This window comes from Lonchura striata, chromosome 6 (genome assembly GCF_046129695.1).
Source record: "Lonchura striata isolate bLonStr1 chromosome 6, bLonStr1.mat, whole genome shotgun sequence".
Taxonomy (NCBI): Eukaryota; Metazoa; Chordata; class Aves; order Passeriformes; family Estrildidae; genus Lonchura; species Lonchura striata.
Window position 1 is genome coordinate 14,130,970 of NC_134608.1, and position 17,771 is coordinate 14,148,740.

The window sequence follows — 17,771 nt, forward strand, 5'->3', positions numbered from 1 at the left end:
TCACTCATATAAACATAGCTCCAGCTTCACTGAGTCAGAAGCCTTTCTGTATAAGCCCCAGATCCAACCAAAACACATTAATAGCTTAGTGAGTTCATTCTTCCCTGGCATCTTAAGTTCCAGATAATGCACAGGACCATTCTATACCTAACTGTGCACTAAAATATATCTTTATGACTTCTTCCTTATACAGCTGCTAGCACTTCCCATATGAGAATTTCAACAAAAAGTCACATAAGTTTCTAGGATAAATTTTAATATTTAAAAAAATACTAAAGACTTCTGTAAATGCCAGATATCAAGATCAGCAGTCTTAGTACTGAGGTACTATGCACAGGAAGAAATTGCTTGGTTTTATACTTTTGCACCATACTGTTAATAAGTGCAGTATGAACATTGGTGTACAGCTCTGGAGAACCCAGAACTCCAGGTTAAGAATGATGACAATCTCTGGTTGTATGGGAAATCAGTTTTAACAAGGCCTGTCAATTGTAAACACCAGGGCTGAAAATGAAGTTTGAACAACATATTGAAAGGTCAGGAAAACAAACAAACAAACAAACAAACAAACAAAAAAAACCTAAAGAACATTTTGTTACCCTGAAAGTTTGGCAGTAACATAGAGTTGTTCCACTTTCACTCAACAAGATTATCATCCAGAAGACTGTCTAGAATCAACTGTCTAGAAGGAATTATCGATGAAAAATCTTCCCAAGCTGCCTCTTTCTTTTCTCTGAAGTCAGAGGTATCACTTCACAAACTCAAGAATTAGCATTACCAGCATTTCTACTTACTGGCATTATAATATTCACTTTAAAGTCTTGACTGGATGATACCAAGTCAACAATGTCAAACATACAACTGACAGAACAAATGCATAAACTGAGAAAGCTTCATTTTTGCTAACTAGGATAAATCTGTACTAATCAAGTTGCCAAGTAATGTTTAAACTGAGAATAGCAGTAACATAGTGCCATTGTCACTGTGTATTGTTATTAAAGAGTTTCTAGTTAAAGTATCATAGACACCTAAATCATGAGAATTTATCAAATCATCCCAAACTTTTCAAAGTTGAAGATCGCTATTATTACAACACATAAAAGTAGCTCAAACTTTTAAATGTTGTTACTGAGCCTCTGGAATTTATGTAGTCACAACACAATAAGCTAAGAATGAAAGCAAGTGGAATAAACACCCTCCCATTTTCCTGAGGCTGAAAAGCCTAACCAACTTCAAAAGCTGACTTCTGGTAACTTTTCATTGCCATAATTAACATGTGCAAAACTTATCTATAAAGACATTGGCGCTTCGTTATACAAGCATTAGAACCTACTCAGCATAACAATTTTCCTTCCCGCATTCACCCACTGATCCTTTCCCTGCCATAAACCATCTCAGATAAATTTTTATCATGTCATCTACCCCGTGACTAACTTTGCAGTACTTCAGACTGAATTAACAACCACAACAGGCAAACCCTGGCTATTCGCCACTTAAAAGTTGACATATTTTTAACCACAGTGATTATAACAGAGAGAGAAAGAGTGTAGAATCACAAATTCCTTATATATTTCTCCTTCAATATAAAAAAAAGAACACACAAACGAAAAACCAAACAAACAGTCCAATCGAACAAAATATATAAACATGCCTTATTGTGAAAAGCCACTTTTCAGATAGATAACCTACACGACTGTTTCCCTCGATCTCTATAATGCAATAAAATACTAAGATTATGAACTTCAGAACTGAGGAGCTGTAAGTTTTGACATCTCAATCAGAATTCGTAAAAACGTTAGCGATGAGGGAGGGAAAAAAAAAAAAAAAGGAAGCGGGGAAAAAAAAAAAAAAAAAAAAAAAAAAAAAGACGTGGGGTGAAAAAAAAAAACCAACCAGCGAACAAACGGGGATGAATAAGGTCACACTTGGTTATTCCTGACTGCCAGCAGGGTCACGGCACGGCACGGCACGGCCGGCCCGCAGCCCGTCCGCCGGCCGGGGGCGCTGCCGGAGCCCCGGGAGCGGGGGGCTCCAAGGGCAGCGCGCCGGGCTCGGGCACCCACTGCAACCAGCGGCCAGGGCCCCTGCCCCCGGAAGGGGAAAGAACGGCCCGCGTGGTCACAGCGGGAGAGACCGCGCTGGGGCTCTCGGGGGCAAGGCGCCTCACTCTTAGCGGCCGGAGCGAGCAAGGGAAAAACACGCGGGTCTCGCTCCTCCGTGCGCCCTGACCCAGCGGCGGCGAGCGGAGGCGCCGCACGCGTCACCCCCGTCCCGCGCGCTGCCGCTGCGAGATCGCAGAGGCGGCGACAACAACGCAAGAAGCACATCACTATCACCTCCGGGCTCACACGACGCGGGGCGAGAAAGCGTGGAGCTCCGGGCGGCGCGGGCAGCAGCGCCAGGGCCGCACACTGCGGCAGCGGAAGCGCCCGGGCCGAGGGGACCGCGAGGGGGAAGGGCCCGAGCCCCGGCAGGAAGGGCCCGGGCATGCGGGGCGCGCCGGGCCGGGGCCGGCACAACGCGAGCCCCGAGCGCGCCCCGCGAGCTCCCGGACTTACAACGGCATCGTCTCTCCGGCCCCTCCTCCTCCTCCTCCGCCGCCGCCGCCACCACCGCCGCCGCGTCGTCCCCTTCTTCCTCCTCTTCTTCCTCCTCCCCCACCGCTGCCGCCTGAGGACCGGTCACTCGTCCCGCGGAGCGCCGGGAGCCGCGACCATGGCACGGGCTGGGGCCAGGCCCCGGGAGCGGAGGGAGCGGCTGTGCCGGGCCCGGCCGCCGCCGCCGCTTCACTCGCCTCTTCCCCTCCGGCCTTCTAACATGGCGCCCGGACACTACCACAGCAACGTCCCGGGGCGGGGGGGGGCCTGACGCAGCGCGGCGGACACCCCCGCACGGCGCACACGCTCGCCCGGCCGCGCGTGCGCAGAGGGAGTCGGAGCCGCGGGGCACGCTGGGGAATGTAGTCGCGGCGGCAGCGGCAGCGGCGCCGACCGCGGTTTGAAAACAAAGCGCCAACGGCCGCGGGGCGGCGCGTGCGCGGGAGCGGGCGGGACGGGCCGAGCTCGGCGCGGCTCGGCTCGGCTCGGGGCAGGGGTGGCCCCGCACCGGAGTCCCCGGAAGCCGCCGCGGCGCTCTGGGCTCGGCCCGCTGCGGAACGGGCTCGTTCGAAGGCAGCCGGAACGTGGCTTTGGGTGCCCGCGCCGGGCTCACTGTGCCTTCGAGCCCTGCGCTAAGCAAACGGATCCTTTTCTAAGAGTTGTTCTTGAAACATCTGCCTGGAGTAGTGTGCATAAACTTTCAGAATATTAAAAAAGAGGCCCACTCCTTAAAGATCAGCTCAAAACTTTATTTCTTAGAAAACTCAATGCATTACAGTAGCTCCAGAGAAAACCTTGTTTACCCTCTTTTTAAGTGTCGAGGTTTCATCTTTATTCTGAAAAATAGTGCTTTCAAACTTAAAAAGTGTCAAAAGCTACCGATTACTTTATCTTCAGCTGTCTCAGAGGATATATGGTAACTGGTTTAAAGCATATAGGACATAAAGATCACAAAAATACGTGTTTCTTTAGAGTAGGAGATGATGGTTCTGAATTCTATTCCCAGCTTGTCTGTGTAACTATGAAAACAGATTAAATAAGATCCTCTACAGTAACACTAATATATCTGGGTAAAAACAGTGGGCATTAAGACATCCAGAGTTCTGATACTCAAAGTTACAGACAATATAGCTGTCAACTGTTTCTCTATCACTATTCTTTCAGCTCTTCCACTTTTTCTCCCTCCTTTTGCACAAAGGGTCCTTGCCTTCTGTTTTGACAAAATCCTGTATTTGTTTTACACCAAGTATGCAATCAGTTTCAGCTCAGTCAGCACAGATACGGTCCCTTTGACTGCTGGATGAAGTTAGCAAAATTGAGAAAGACAGACATTTGATGGAAACTCTAGATTCTTCAAGAATCTCTAAAAAACATGTATCTAGTGTTGAATGCTGAAGATTATTAAATGTGATTATTAAATGAGTTCTACAGCCATGTGTGATACCAAAGTAAAACACAGGTTTTATGACATACCTGTGCTGGGAAACTGTTTACCAGTCAGTCATCAGTGCAGCACAAGAAGACTGTATTGTGTGACTTTTTGCCTCTTGGTAGCTAGGAGGGGAAATAACAGAGTTTGCTGCTTTTATTTATTTCCTTTTTCAGTAGAAATACTTTTTTTTTTTTTGGATAAAAGTTTTTCTCAGGCTAGCAGCCTACATTCACTAAGGATTAAGAAAATAATATACAGAAGTGTAAATGTATCAATCAATGCATGCAGCAAATGGAAACGTTGTAGAAGAGGTTTAAAAGCCCAGTATGAAACAATAATAAAGTATGATAAATAAAAATGAAGATTGCATAGTAAGCCTAAGCAAAAACAACATCAGAAAGTAAGTATTTTTTATCTAAAATGTATTAAGAATTTTCTTCCTTTTTGTTTCACAATTCCTGTTGCTGCTAGGATTTAACGTTTATTCCAGTCGATATCAGGACTGTTCTTGAAGAGATATTCTGCCTATAAACAGAAGAGTTTCAAAATTACAGTTATTTTCACATCTCCAACTTCAAAATACATGCAAAACTACAAAGATATAGTGGTTAACATTGCTTTAAACAAAACTGCATAATGTATTAAATGTAACTTATGGCAGAAAATATCTCTATGTCAGAGAAATCTCTTTCCCCCAAATACTATCCAAAACGTCATTGACTGTATTCACCCTCTTCATAGCAGTCACTGTTTCTGTCGTGTGTAAGAGAAATAAGTGAGCCATTTAGAATAGTTTTTGTCACTCCAAGGAAACATCTTGGCAGTACCCTTGAGTCTGGTTTCTGGACCCAGTGATGCTGATCTTTAAAAGCTATGTAGTTATGAGGGAATATCTCATACCCCTACAGCTACAGGTAGCTGTCACTCACCAATAGGCAAAAAGGTTAAACCAAGAAAACATTCCTTAGTACCTGAAGTTGGATTGTAACACCATTGCTTTAATTTCAAGCTTTTGCTTGATTAATAAAATGCTCTGTTTCAGCTTGTAAACAGCTTAGTTAGGATGTGCAGGCAGAACAGCAGCACAGCAATAATGTTACAGCACCTGGATTCTGTCTGAATGCAATGCTGACCCTGCTTGCAGCTGGACAAGTTGAGCTGGATAATGTCCTGAGGTCATTTGCAACTGGAATTATTCTTTGACTGTCCTACAGGATTTTCTCCTTTATTTATGTGTGTATTGTGAAGAGAATTAACAAAGAGCTTGCATTTATCATTATGACAATGTGATCAGTTGTGCCAGGGGGTGGGGGTAGTGGAGGGAGAGTGATGTCCTGCTTTCTGAAGAGTTAAAAATTTTAAATCATTTGAAAGTAGGAACAAGCAGCTAGAGTTTTTAGGCTGTTGGTTGAACTTTATCTGAACCATATGGTTTGTTTTTAAGTCAAAGATGGATTACAGTGAAACCTGGCACTAACAATCTGGACATTAATAATAGAATAGACAAAGCTGCAGTTTAAACATTACTTAAAAATTAATAGCTGGGGTAGACAGCCCATAGATCATGGTATATGAACCATAACAACTACATTATTATAACAACCAGAACCAGCCAAAAGCCCTCTGAAACCAACCTAAGAGGGTGTGGAGGTGACCCTTTAGCAAACCCTTGGTAACAGACAGCAAACCAATGAAGGGCAACCAGATCTCAGACCCTCACAGAGCTCTTAGTCCCATGAGGGATGTCCTCTGAGGGATGGGAAGTCTAGATTGTATGGGTGTAATTGCCCAGGGATTTCTTTGGTTTTGGACCCTCTTTTGAAGCACCTAACTGTGGCGAGGGCTGGTCCTGGACGGTCAGGACGGGGGGAGACGAGAGATCTCTGGAGTCAGGTCTCAGGGTATACGGTTTATTGTGGCCCCGAGGAGTGGGGACAGGGCGAGATAGCGAGAGAGTTCTCAGAGAGGGTCCAAGGGAGGAGGAGAGGGGGCTGGAGCAAGGGGTGGGGGAGAGAGAGAGAGAGTCTGGTCTCCTGGGAACACCTTATCAAGGGGGTTTCAGAGAGGGGTGCAGAAAAGGGCTTTGGACCAATGGGATTACATATACATCATACTTCAGGGGAGGGTTACAGGTGTGAGATAGACTCTACATTTTGAGGAATGAGACAGAACACTTTATCTGACCCTCTGAGGAATGAGACAGAACACTATATCTGACCCTTTGATTTGTCTGTGGGTCAAAAAAGGGAGTTACCTTCTACTAGCTACACCACTGTCCACCAGTGCTTAGCAACCAAGGTCTGCCATCTCAAAGCTCATTTTCATCTCAATCTGGCTCACATTCTCTGCACTTTCCAAATCCCCTGCTAGGCAATCATAAGGCCTTCTTATTTCATTTTCCCCAACTCCTAACTCCAGCTATCAGATATCATAATAGGTTCATTGACACCAATCAATCTAATGGAAATGAAAGCCTAATGTAAAAAAGTTCTTTAACTTGTAGTCCTCTATGGCACAGCAAATTGTCAGGGTACATAAGATGTGCAGCATGCACATACCAAGGGGAAGCATTCTGGTAGTGATTTTTGTCCTATTCCTGTTTAACTATACTGGATACTTCCCTTGATACACAGTATCAACTGATCCCATAAGTAGTTCCTGGGTTTTAATTTTCACTATAATTGCTGTTCACCAGAATTGCAGATTCTAATCATTAATTAGTTGCTATCCTGAAAGTGGGGAGGAAATTTAAGTCCTTTAATTAACAGAGTTTATTTGGGTCTATATGAGTATTCAAAAATATTTAAGAAACAAAACATAGTCACCTTACCAGAAAATTAACTGGATCATCTGGCCTGATCCTACAACATTCATTTATCCCTTGCATAAGTGTTGGCATGACATTCTTCATTAAATAGTTACGTAGTGGAACAGACTGGGCCTCCAATAATTCTTCTTCTTGTTTTTTCACTTCCTCTTGCTGTTTATTCTACAAGTAATAAAGAAAAAAAAAATGTTTGTAACATCTATCAAATAACATTTGGATAAGTGCTGGCCTAGAGGGAAAAAATAGTGTTAAAAGCTGTGAACAGAACTTTAAAGAACAAGTTGACAGTAAAAATTATTAACTGCTTATTAAATTTAGAGCACACAACATACTGAGGACAAAAATTGAACATAATAAGGACTGACATAATCTTACTAAAATTATTTTATTTTTCTTCTTTAACACCTAAAAGGAGGTTTATTCTCAAGTCTTCCAGTGGTCCTGTTTCCATAAGGTATTTAGCAAAACAGTTGAAATACACTGTAGCACTTCAAAATTTAGTGCTATTGCAAAACACAGGTGATTTCTCAAGGATTATTTTAACTGGAGAGAAGAAGAATATTTTTACTCAGTAGAGAGCCATGGCTTTCTAAATTTTTAATTTGTTAATTGTGTTGGGTTTGTTTCTCTTTGGTTCCCTTGATTTGTTTTATTCGTGTTTTCATTTCTGCAAGCTTTTCTTCCTTCCATTCAACAGCACTTAGTAGCATGCATACTTGTAGCAGCTCTAGCCAGATTACTCCAACTCGTTTTCATTGTCCTCTCTTCACTCATTTTAATAAACAGCCTGAGTCATATACAGATACAGTAAACAGATCATACTCTGAAGACTGTTTCTCTATACTCAAGGCATAAAAAAAGAGCAATATTCAGATAAAACAGATACACCAATTTTGACCTTATCCACTCAATCCAGGAGCGCTATTGAATAAATCTTGCAAGTGGTCTTTGGCCACTACTCAGAGAAAGCAGCTAATCTACAGTGTCCAGGGCAAATCAACAGTTGCTTAGATCTGATCATCTGCCTACTGTAAAGGATAACCTTAAACACACGTTTTATTTAAACACCTACTTCAGCTTTGATTGATGCAGTTTGCACTTTTAAAGGTAGATGGCTTGGATTGAATCTAGCTAAAACCTGTTAGTTAGTCTAACGAATTTTACAGGCTACAAAATGCTGTTTAATGTTGAATGAAGCTGTAAATAATGAGATTAGAAAACTCATATATACAAGATAACATCAGAGGAATGTAAATGCTTCTTTAAATTCAGTAATTTCAGCATGTTATTACCCCTTAGATGCCTATAGGCATTCAAATATAAGAAAAGGACTTCTCCTTTGAATGATCAGTTTGTTTTTGAATTGCTCTAAAATAAGACAATAGACTTGTCTTCTGGTGAAACGACCTGACTTTGGGTGTGAACAGGAACATTCCTGCAGTATGCATTTCAGGTCATTTAACTAAATTGTCCTTTGGTGTGGAAAAGTAAATAAGAAAAAAGCATCACATGCAAGTCTTCTGGGGTCAGGCAGCCCAAATATCAGGTACTTATTAGAAAACAAAAACCATCCTTCAGACTGCATCAGGTAGCCCTTACTGAATTGAGAACTCAGCTCTTACACAGGTTCTTGCAGGCTCAGAAACCTTTCTGCAGTGTAGGCTGGAAGATTGCATCAGTGTTAAGCTAAAAATCTAGTTTGATAATTAAGACTTAGTCATGTGCTTAGAAGTAAACCAAGCAAAATGCAAAAGTCCTATTTGACTTGGTAAGGAAAATATCCATTGATTGTGGTAGATATTTATAAATGGTAAAATAGAAGTGCTGCTGCACAGCAGCAACAAGAGTACCATAAAAGTATTTTAAAGACATGCTAATACCAAAATGCAAAAAATTGCTATGTCTGTAATAAAAAAGACATTATATTCTGTAAGATGGACTTCAAAATGGAGCTCCAATTGTGGAGATAGCCTAACCCAGACCTAAAGTAGGATATAAGGAACAAGACAATTTATGCTACGTTTCCCAAGTGTATTTACGTAACAGATTACTTGAAGTCATCTGAAACACATAAATAATAATGTTTTCCCAAATATATGTAGTAACCTACCCACTCTTCCCATCTTGCCATTCTTTCTTCCCTTTCCTTATCTTCTTTACACTTTTGTTCAGCTTTTTCTTGAGCTTCTTTGACAAGGAGTTCCTCAGCTGCCTGGCGTTCCAAAGCCTCCTTTTCTTCATCTGTCAAACCATAATTCCTAGGTTCTCCAATGCCTTTGATGATCTTCGATAGAGCAAGTATGTTTTCAGAATCTTCATATACAGCTATATCTTTTAAACAATACAAGAAAAATATATTGTGTTCATGTTGTTTGAAGTTTCAAGTAAAAGGTGTTTTCCAATGCTTATAAATGTCAATTTTTCTGTTACATGAAATGAAGTTTTCTAAATCTGATTTTCTTTACCAGTTTCAGCTAAAATAGTTCACCTTTTAAGCTGATGTAAGGAAAAAACATACTAAAATAAATTTTACAGCTATTGTTTAACAATTGCAGCTTGCCCAGGTTTTGAAACCCAAAAAAGAGGTCAAATACCATCTCTCAAAGATGTTCCTGGCACCAATCTTATGTCACCTTATCCAGATGCACAAAACCATAAGTTTTGTCCTTCTCTCCCCATTGAATGCTACAAAATAGGTTGTTAGGATGTGGCACAAACTCCAATACTTTCACTCTTACAGATTTACAAATACACAGACCTTTCTGCAGTTGATCTCTTACTGTGTTACATTTACAAAACTAATTTGTAGCTTCATGTAGGAACATAAGGTCTGAAAAAAACCTCTTACATTTTATTCCTTCTCCCCTTTTAATTGCTGCAAGTTCCTTGCATAATAAACTTGACAAGAATGAAGAAAAAGAAAAAATACAGTAGAATGAAGACTTTCTCCAGGGCTCTCTTAGTTTCTGTATGCATTCAGTGTGGGGAGGCAGAAGCAGTACAGGAATGTACATGGAAAAGAGGAAAAGTGGGCGTTTGAGGTAGAGAATACTGAGGTAAAGGGCTTGTTCAAGGGCACGACATGGAAGGTGTAAAAGCATAAAAGTGGGTAAGGAGAGCATGCAGATGAAGGGAAAAAGAAGAATCAGAATACATAATTTTGATGAGAATCCAGTAGCCCCTTCTCCACAGTTCTTTAGGAAGTTATTTGGAAAGTCATTGGCAAAGCATTTTTCCCAGTTCTTTCTAATCACCAATTCAGGCAGAATCAGACTCTCAAATACTAATACCATTTTTCCAAGAATTAAAGTGTTTGTGATTTGGACCTCAAATCCAAACTCTGATCATGAATGGAGGAGGGAATTAACATAATTCTATGTGATAAAACTTATTTTACAGCTTCTTTCAAAAAATCAGGAAATACGTTCCTGAAGTATTCCAAATTAAAGCAAAACATTTGCTAGGCAAGCAGCCCATCATTCCTACAATTTTAACTGCACTTCGGTATATAAATTACAATGAAAATCACTTTTCTTATCATTGAAAGTATTGCTAAGAATGGTTTCAATGTTGAATTTGAGGTCTCAAAGACTGCATTTTTAGATGGCCACAGAAGAGTACAATGTTCATTTTACAGCAATCAGAATTAACTACATTTATCCTCAAAAAATAATGCCTTTTAAATGAAAAATGAAATTAGCAGTGATGGTAGCTGAGAGGAAAGATCACTGGAGAAGAAGCTCATAAATTAAGGTCTTCAAAGGAAAGTGCTGTTGTAACTTTAACATGCCTTTTTGGATAAGAGCTAACATGCTTGTCACCATTCCCAATTTGCAAATTAGAAAAATAAGACACAAGATAACTAACTTGCAGTCTCCATACAGTGAGTCATCAAAGCAAAGTTGAATTTCCAGAATCCTGAAGCCCACTCCTTTGTACTATTCATACTTCAGACTCAGAAAAAATAATCATCATAAAAATTATACATAAAACCATATGTTACATTTTTTTTTAATTTAAGGTGGAAGAAAACTTATATTATATTGAAACAATATTTAACAAATGACAAGCACAATTTTTAACCCCTTCTTCAGAATGTAACTGAGCAAGCAGTTGGATCTCTGGTAAAATCCATTGCTACTTAATTCTATGCATCTGAAAATCCAGCTGGAACATCGACTAGAATGGAGGGGTATTGGCAAAGCTGGAAGATCCTCAGTAGTTCTCTTTGTAATCTGTTCCTACCATTTTACAGCAGAAGCAATACACCTGCATGCTTCCATGGGTAACAGCCAGGAATATGAATGGGTAAGGAGACAGTTCTGAGACAAACAAGACCTAAAGATGATGCTCATTTGAACAGGAGCACCAATGCTAAACACTCAATGTGAAAATCATCTGGAACATCACAGTTGTGATACTGCAATAACTAAAATCAGTAAGCAAATGAGTTTCTGTATTTGGAATAGGCTACAGTTGAAGAAAAATCTTTAGGCATAATTCTTTGACAATGCCTCTACTTGGATATCTAGAAGTGTATAAACTAAGAATATGACCAATTGGTGACACCAGACCTTAATATTTACCATTTCATACATTTACTTTCCACAGTAGAATTACCTCAGTTCTAAAATAATTACATTAACTCAATATCTTTTCCCACTACTACACTTCCTAAAAACACTTATTATTTTCAAAATAATCTCCATGACTGACAATAAATAATAATCTTGGAGAATCAGTCATGGCTAAGAGGGTTGAACAATTAACTTTTCAATTAACTTTTCGTAATTAATCTCAAATAGACATTCCAAATATCAGCAATTTGATTTTAGCTGCAGAGGTCTCAACCTTCTTCTTTGTTTCCTCTCCTCTCCCACTAAAAACCCACCCTTTCTTTAGAATCCTGACACACTGACATGAATAATCAGATTATAGTAATCTCCTCAAGATTTCCCAGTGATAACAATTTTCTAGATAGTATGTAGGGAAGATAAATTTTCTCACATACAGGGATAGTGCAAAACAGATTCAGTCTCAGCCTTCCGCTTTTGATTTCTAGTAATTTTCTTAAATGCTTCTTAATCTACAGATTACCCACATATTGTCATGGTGTTGCAAAATGTGGAAAATATGAAAATTTTCTTAAGAAATTATGCACGTTGATGTTTCATTTTTGTATATTTTCAAGCTTGATCAACAAGAAGGCAGATTTAACCCATGAAACAGACAGCAAGCTCTAAACGATGTCCAGATGTTAGAAAAACAAATTACTTGTTGGTAGAAGTGTTGGTAACACTTGTTAAGGTGTAGGCCTGAACAAGACTCAGGGATCTTAGACCAATGGGCTGTTAACAAAGCTCAGGAAGAAGGACACAAAGAGTGCAGAATTTACAGGCTATAAAGACATCTGGCAGAACATCCAAAGAAGAAACCAATAAAGCCAACTCAAAAATTGTGCTGAAATCAGCTCCAGCTGGGTAAAAGTTAATGCCAGCAGTGAGGAAATCACAACCACAGACTCAAGGACCAACACAAAAAAACCCACTGACCCAAAAGAAGAGAAACACTGAGCATGGGAAGCAAGAGAAGATTAAATACTAATCAATAAGGGAACATGTACTAATGTATAAAATGTATAAATAGTGAAAAGTTTTGATAGTATGGGTGTTTGATTTGTGGAGTACCACCATGCACAGAGGTTAGTACAACTCTGAAATAAACAATCAATGCCTCTCTTCAGAGTGTAATTATTAGCTTGTTGCCCACCAGGTAATAAATCCAATTTTTGTGGACAACAATAGCATCAGAGGATAAGTCTAAAGAAAAAAAATATAAGGAATCATAATGTTTATGTCCATGATTATCTGAAAGAATGCCAGTGCAGAGATCTAGAACCTAAGTCATAAAATTATTTTAATAATTAAGATCACAAAAATGAACAACTAACACCCCAAATTTTAGAAACAGGTTAACTGTGAAAGAATACTTTTTTCAGGTATATAATTGCTTGTTGTAAACTGATTCTGCAATGTTAATAAAAATATTATTTATATATAGACTATTTGATTTTTGCAAGTGTTAAATTTGTAAGAACAAATTTTTTTATTCATGTTATATCTACTAATTTTATTATTCCATACCAATAAACTGAGGATGTATTTCAAGTTCATCAAAATAGTTGAGAACTGTCACATCATCGGTATTTATCTTGCGGAAGTGTTGCAGAATTTGCAGGAACCGATCCTCAGTATAATGAGTTCCAGCAACTTCACTCTCTGGCAGTTTTATTATTCTGTTTATAAGGAATTCATCAGATGCAGTCAAAGAAAAAATAAATTCTGTGAAGAAGAACATATTGTTTGAATATATACAAAATTTCCAAAGGAATCAAGTAAAACCAGCAGGATAAAACAATTTCTACATAGATGAAACCCACTCTATTTTAATTTTCAGCATAACCAATACACTACATTTTTATTCCATTAAGCCGCTGTAATCACAACAAAACAGACACTACTGTTGTTATCAGCCAACAGATGATGGTATTTTCACAATAAACCACAAACAAATAAACAAACAACCCAGAAACTAAACCAAATGCTTCCTTTTTATTAAGAAAAATTTCTTCAACAAAAAGGTGGTTAAGCATTGGAACAGGCTGTCAGGAGAAGTGATTGAGTCACCATCCCTGGAGGTGTTTAAAAGATATAGAGTTGTGGCACTTAAGGACATGGTTTAGTGGTGCACTTGGAAGTGCTGGGTTAACAGTTTGACTTGATGCTGTTAGTGGTCTTTTCCAACCCAAATGATTCTATGATTAATTGTTCACTTTTGAATATGAGGGCAGCAGCATTACATGAAATAGATTTGGTTTTTTAGGTTAAATTAAATAGGAACAGATGGAGTGATATTTTAGACTTCTTGTTGATGGCAGCAATTTTTCCTCAGCTTATTTAATTAGAAAATAAAACTCCTCAGTTTATTTAAAAAGAAATCTATCAAACTTACCAGGTATGATTATTTGATTAAATTTAGGCATTTTGGCTATTGCTTTTCCCTCTTCTTCTTCTGCTTCATCATCTTCTACTAAAACAAAAGTTAGAAATTATTGACATTTTCATTTGAAGCAATAATATCACTATATTTGCTGAAAATGTGCCCAGTAAAACACAGGTTTGCCAATATCCAAATTATATTAATAATTCAAAATTAATCTAACTTGGACCCCAGTTTAGAGAATTCAGTAAGTAATTCATGTTGCCAGGCACCACAGAGTTCTACCTTGGGACAGGTAGAACTACTAGTAGTTCTAGTAGTTCTACTAGTACTAGAACAACTAGTAGTTGTTTGCCTATACCACAGATGTATGTACATGCACATACTATTTTTAATGATATCAAATTTTAAAACTTTTGTCTTATCTTTGGCCTCTTCTCCTGCCCAATAAATTATTCTACAAAAAAATAGAGACAAGGCTCAGAACAGTGAGTAGAAATATTTTACAACTCTATGGTTAAAATGTTTTTTGCCACTAAGGATCTGGTGTTATGAATAGTCAGTAAAACTGCCTGTAGAGTATCAGCTGAGCATGACCATTTGCAGAACAGCATACTAAGCTAAACAGGACTCTTTTTTCTGTACCTTCAAACTTCAGTTGTAATTTAAACATGAAGTTGATTCTTGATCTTAATATATGGACAGTGTTAGCTGACAAATTGAAATGTGTGTTGCAGAGCTTCTCTGAAGTCATATCTACATTAGCTTATCTACTAAGTACACTCTAATTTGACTCACAATACACATACTGGTGCACTGGCTGGATCCCCTCATTCAGTAGCCCTTAAACATTAGGAAGAAATTCCGCTGTCAAGCTTGCTTAAGTGGAGTAAACCAACACTGGACAAGAAACATCTTCCATGTTTGTGCATTTAGTTTTTACATTACCAGGAAAGATAGTCTAAAAATTATCTTGTGCATAAATTAAATAAGGTGCATTACAGTCCTTCTTACATTCTAATAATCACGCATCACAAAACTTAGTTTTGTATCTTGCACTGCAGTCATTACAGTGCTGATGCACTCAAGTACTATGGCTCTGAGAACAATAATGATAATGACAACATCAGCAGCAATAGGAACAAAAGCAGCAACAAAACCAAACCAAGCAGTACACACCTTTAAAAAGATCCATTGCCTGTTCAAAGGTCTCAGGGAACCCATCTAAAACATATCCCTGATTCCTACAAGGCATAGACATGAGCTTGTCCTTCATAATTTTAATACGATACTCATCACCTAGACGTCCTAAGACAAAAAAAGTTAATAGGTGCCTAGTTTATAGAAACAAGATATCTGAAATTGTTTTACTAACATTTAATACATTTTAATACATTTTTCTTCTACTTATACCCTAAAAAGTTAAATATTTTGAGTTAGTATTTGTATATTATGCATCGTCAGCAATCTATGGAATATTAAAGTGTAGCTATAAAACAATATTACCTTTGTGTTTACAAAGATATAAACATTAGTACTTTAATGATTTAAACATGAAGTTAGTTTTATTTGGAATACTACAATCAGATTTTAATAGAAGCAGTAAAAGAAATACTTCTAGAAAAAAGTCACAAGAAAGCAATAATTTTCTATTTTGATTTTACAGTAAGACTTAAAGACAGTCTTCCAAAAAAGACATGAGGTAGGATTTACAAGTTTCATTTTCAGACAAGTTGCCATATGAATTAGTTTATTTACCTCTCCTACATTGTTGAGAAAATACGTAGGAGGAAAAGTCAGGTTTGACCCGATATTTTGTCCTTTTGCAAACATTAACTCCAGTTTCCTACTTCATTTTGCTTTGGCTTACATATTTATAAACCATTCTAATCATAAAAGTATGTAACTATTTTAAAAGACATTTTTATTTTAAACAACACATCAAAGAATGCAGAAGAGATGGTGCCATAGATCTCATTACTGAAGCTTCTAGGTGTGTAAGAAGTTCATTTCTTTGCAGATACACAAGACCTAAATCAGGTAAACCCTCAGTAACAGATTGCATTTTTAAGGGGGATCACTTTATACCACATGGAAAATGTTAAACACTAAGACCAAAACTACATGGCATTATTCATACACAGATGGTAACTAATAGTTTTCAGCAAGGAACCTTTTTTGAATATTTTAAAAATTCTGTCCAGGCTTTTGTAAGCAGTATTTACTTTCTAACGATGTATGCGGTTCTTAAATAATCCCCACAATTTCATATTAGTGTGCAGTTGTTTTTACTAAAATACTTTTATTTTTGCAAGTTTGACAAAGGTGTATTACACTAACTTTTTACTTTATGTTACAGAAATTTATGCTCTCTGCTCTGAGAAAAAAACATGACACTATTAAAAAATTCTGAAATAGAAAGATGAAAGTGCTATGATTAAAGAGGCACCAAAATATTTAAAAATATGTCACTTTTAGATAGGCGTATCTTTGCATTGGGTTTGTGTGGACAGGTTTTGTTAGCCAGGGGACTTACAGAAGTGGTTTCTCTGAGAAGCTTGTAGAAGCTTCCCCCATGTCTGACAGAGCCAATGCCAGGTGGATCCAAGATGGATCTGCTGCTGACCAAATTTGAGCCAATCATGGACGGTAGTAATGCCTCTGTGACAAAATATCTATGCAGGGGAAAAGTCTGTAAAGAAGTAAAATGTGGCCAGGGAAGATAGAAGTGAGAATCTGTGAGAGAAACATCTCTGCAGACACCCAGGTCAGCAAAGAGGAAGGGAAGGAGGTGCTTCAGGTGCCAAAGCAAAGATCCACCTGCAGGCTGTGGTGCAGACCATGGTGACCAGGCTGTCACCGTGCAGCCCACGGAGATCCAGGGGAGAGCTGAGATCCACCTACAGCCCATGGAGGAGGCCCACTCAGGAGCAGGTGGATGTCTAAAAGAAGGCTGTGACCCCATGGGAAGCCCACACTGGAGCAGACTCCTGGCAGGACCTGCAGACCCATGGAGAGAGGAGCCCACTCTGGAGCAGGTTTGCTGCCTGGGCTTGTGCCTGGTTGGAGACCCGTGCTGGAGCAGCCTGAGCCTGAAGGACTGCGCCCTGTGCCAGGGACCCACAAGGGAGCAGTTCATACAAAACTGTAGTCCATGGGAAAGACTCACACTAGGGAAGTTTGTGGAGGACTGTCTCCTGTGTGAGGGACCCCACACTGGAGCAGGGAAAATACTCCTCTCCCTGAGGAGGAAGCAGCAGCAAAACTGTGATGAACTTATCATAACCCCTATTCTTCGTCTCCCTATGCTGCTGGTGGGAGGAAGAAGAGAATCATGAATAAAGTTAAATTCAGGAGAGAAGGGAGGGGTGGATTCTCTAATTTTGATTGGCAATAAATTTAAGTAATTTCCCCAAGTCAGGTTTGTTTTGCCCATGACAGTACTCTGTGATCTCTCCCTGTCTTTATCTCAACTCATAACCCATTCATTATATTTCCTCTCCCTTATCCAGTTGATACTTGATTTTAATAGGAACTAAAAGTCTAGACCACAAATCTATTTCCTGATTTCCATTTGCATAGGGTTGCCCTAGCTACCTGAATACCATCATCATACTTTGTATTTCTTACCTTTATTCTGCTGCATGTTTTCTTTTATTGCATCTAATAATTCCTTGGCTGCTTCTACATTTTCACCCTCCTCCTCCTCTACAAGATCTTCTCCTTCTCCTTCTCCTTCTCTTTCTACTTCTTCTTCCACCTTGTCAGGTTCTTTAGCTACAATTTGCTCCTGATGACAAGAACAGAGATATGAGTTGGCTCAGAAATTCCATAACCGAATTTATTTTAATACACAGATGTAATAAAAGAAAAAAAATTTCTTTCATGTGTGTTCATGAACAGTGAGATACTGAGC

At 39.0% G+C, this 17,771-nt stretch overlaps 2 protein-coding genes across 7 annotated transcripts in view; both read right to left on the reverse strand.

Moving 5' to 3' along the window:
- PAPOLA (poly(A) polymerase alpha) overlaps window positions 1-2,856 on the reverse strand; it is a 43,557-nt gene extending 40,701 nt beyond the window's left edge. For 3 of the 4 annotated variants that reach the window (XM_021549691.3, XM_021549690.3, XM_021549689.3), the window contains exon 1: window positions 2,559-2,856. In XM_021549691.3, coding sequence (XP_021405366.1) covers window positions 2,559-2,566 — 8 coding nt within the window. In that variant the 5' untranslated portion in view covers window positions 2,567-2,856. The remainder of the gene's footprint in view (window positions 1-2,558) is intronic. The other variant, XM_021549688.3, reaches the window with a different exon arrangement.
- Window positions 2,857-3,332: 476 nt separating this feature from the next.
- The window catches only part of AK7 (adenylate kinase 7), a 28,014-nt gene continuing 13,575 nt past the window's right edge, over window positions 3,333-17,771 (reverse strand). For 2 of the 3 annotated variants that reach the window (XM_021549624.3, XM_021549622.3), the window contains 7 exons: window positions 17,486-17,645; window positions 15,035-15,163; window positions 13,868-13,942; window positions 13,000-13,197; window positions 8,967-9,187; window positions 6,860-7,018; window positions 3,333-4,554 (listed from right to left, as the gene is read on the reverse strand). In XM_021549624.3, coding sequence (XP_021405299.2) covers window positions 4,504-4,554; window positions 6,860-7,018; window positions 8,967-9,187; window positions 13,000-13,197; window positions 13,868-13,942; window positions 15,035-15,163; window positions 17,486-17,645 — 993 coding nt within the window. In that variant the 3' untranslated portion in view covers window positions 3,333-4,503. Of the gene's footprint in view, window positions 4,555-6,859; window positions 7,019-8,966; window positions 9,188-12,999; window positions 13,198-13,867; window positions 13,946-15,034; window positions 15,164-17,485; window positions 17,646-17,771 lie in introns of all 3 variants that reach the window. The other variant, XM_031504917.2, reaches the window with a different exon arrangement.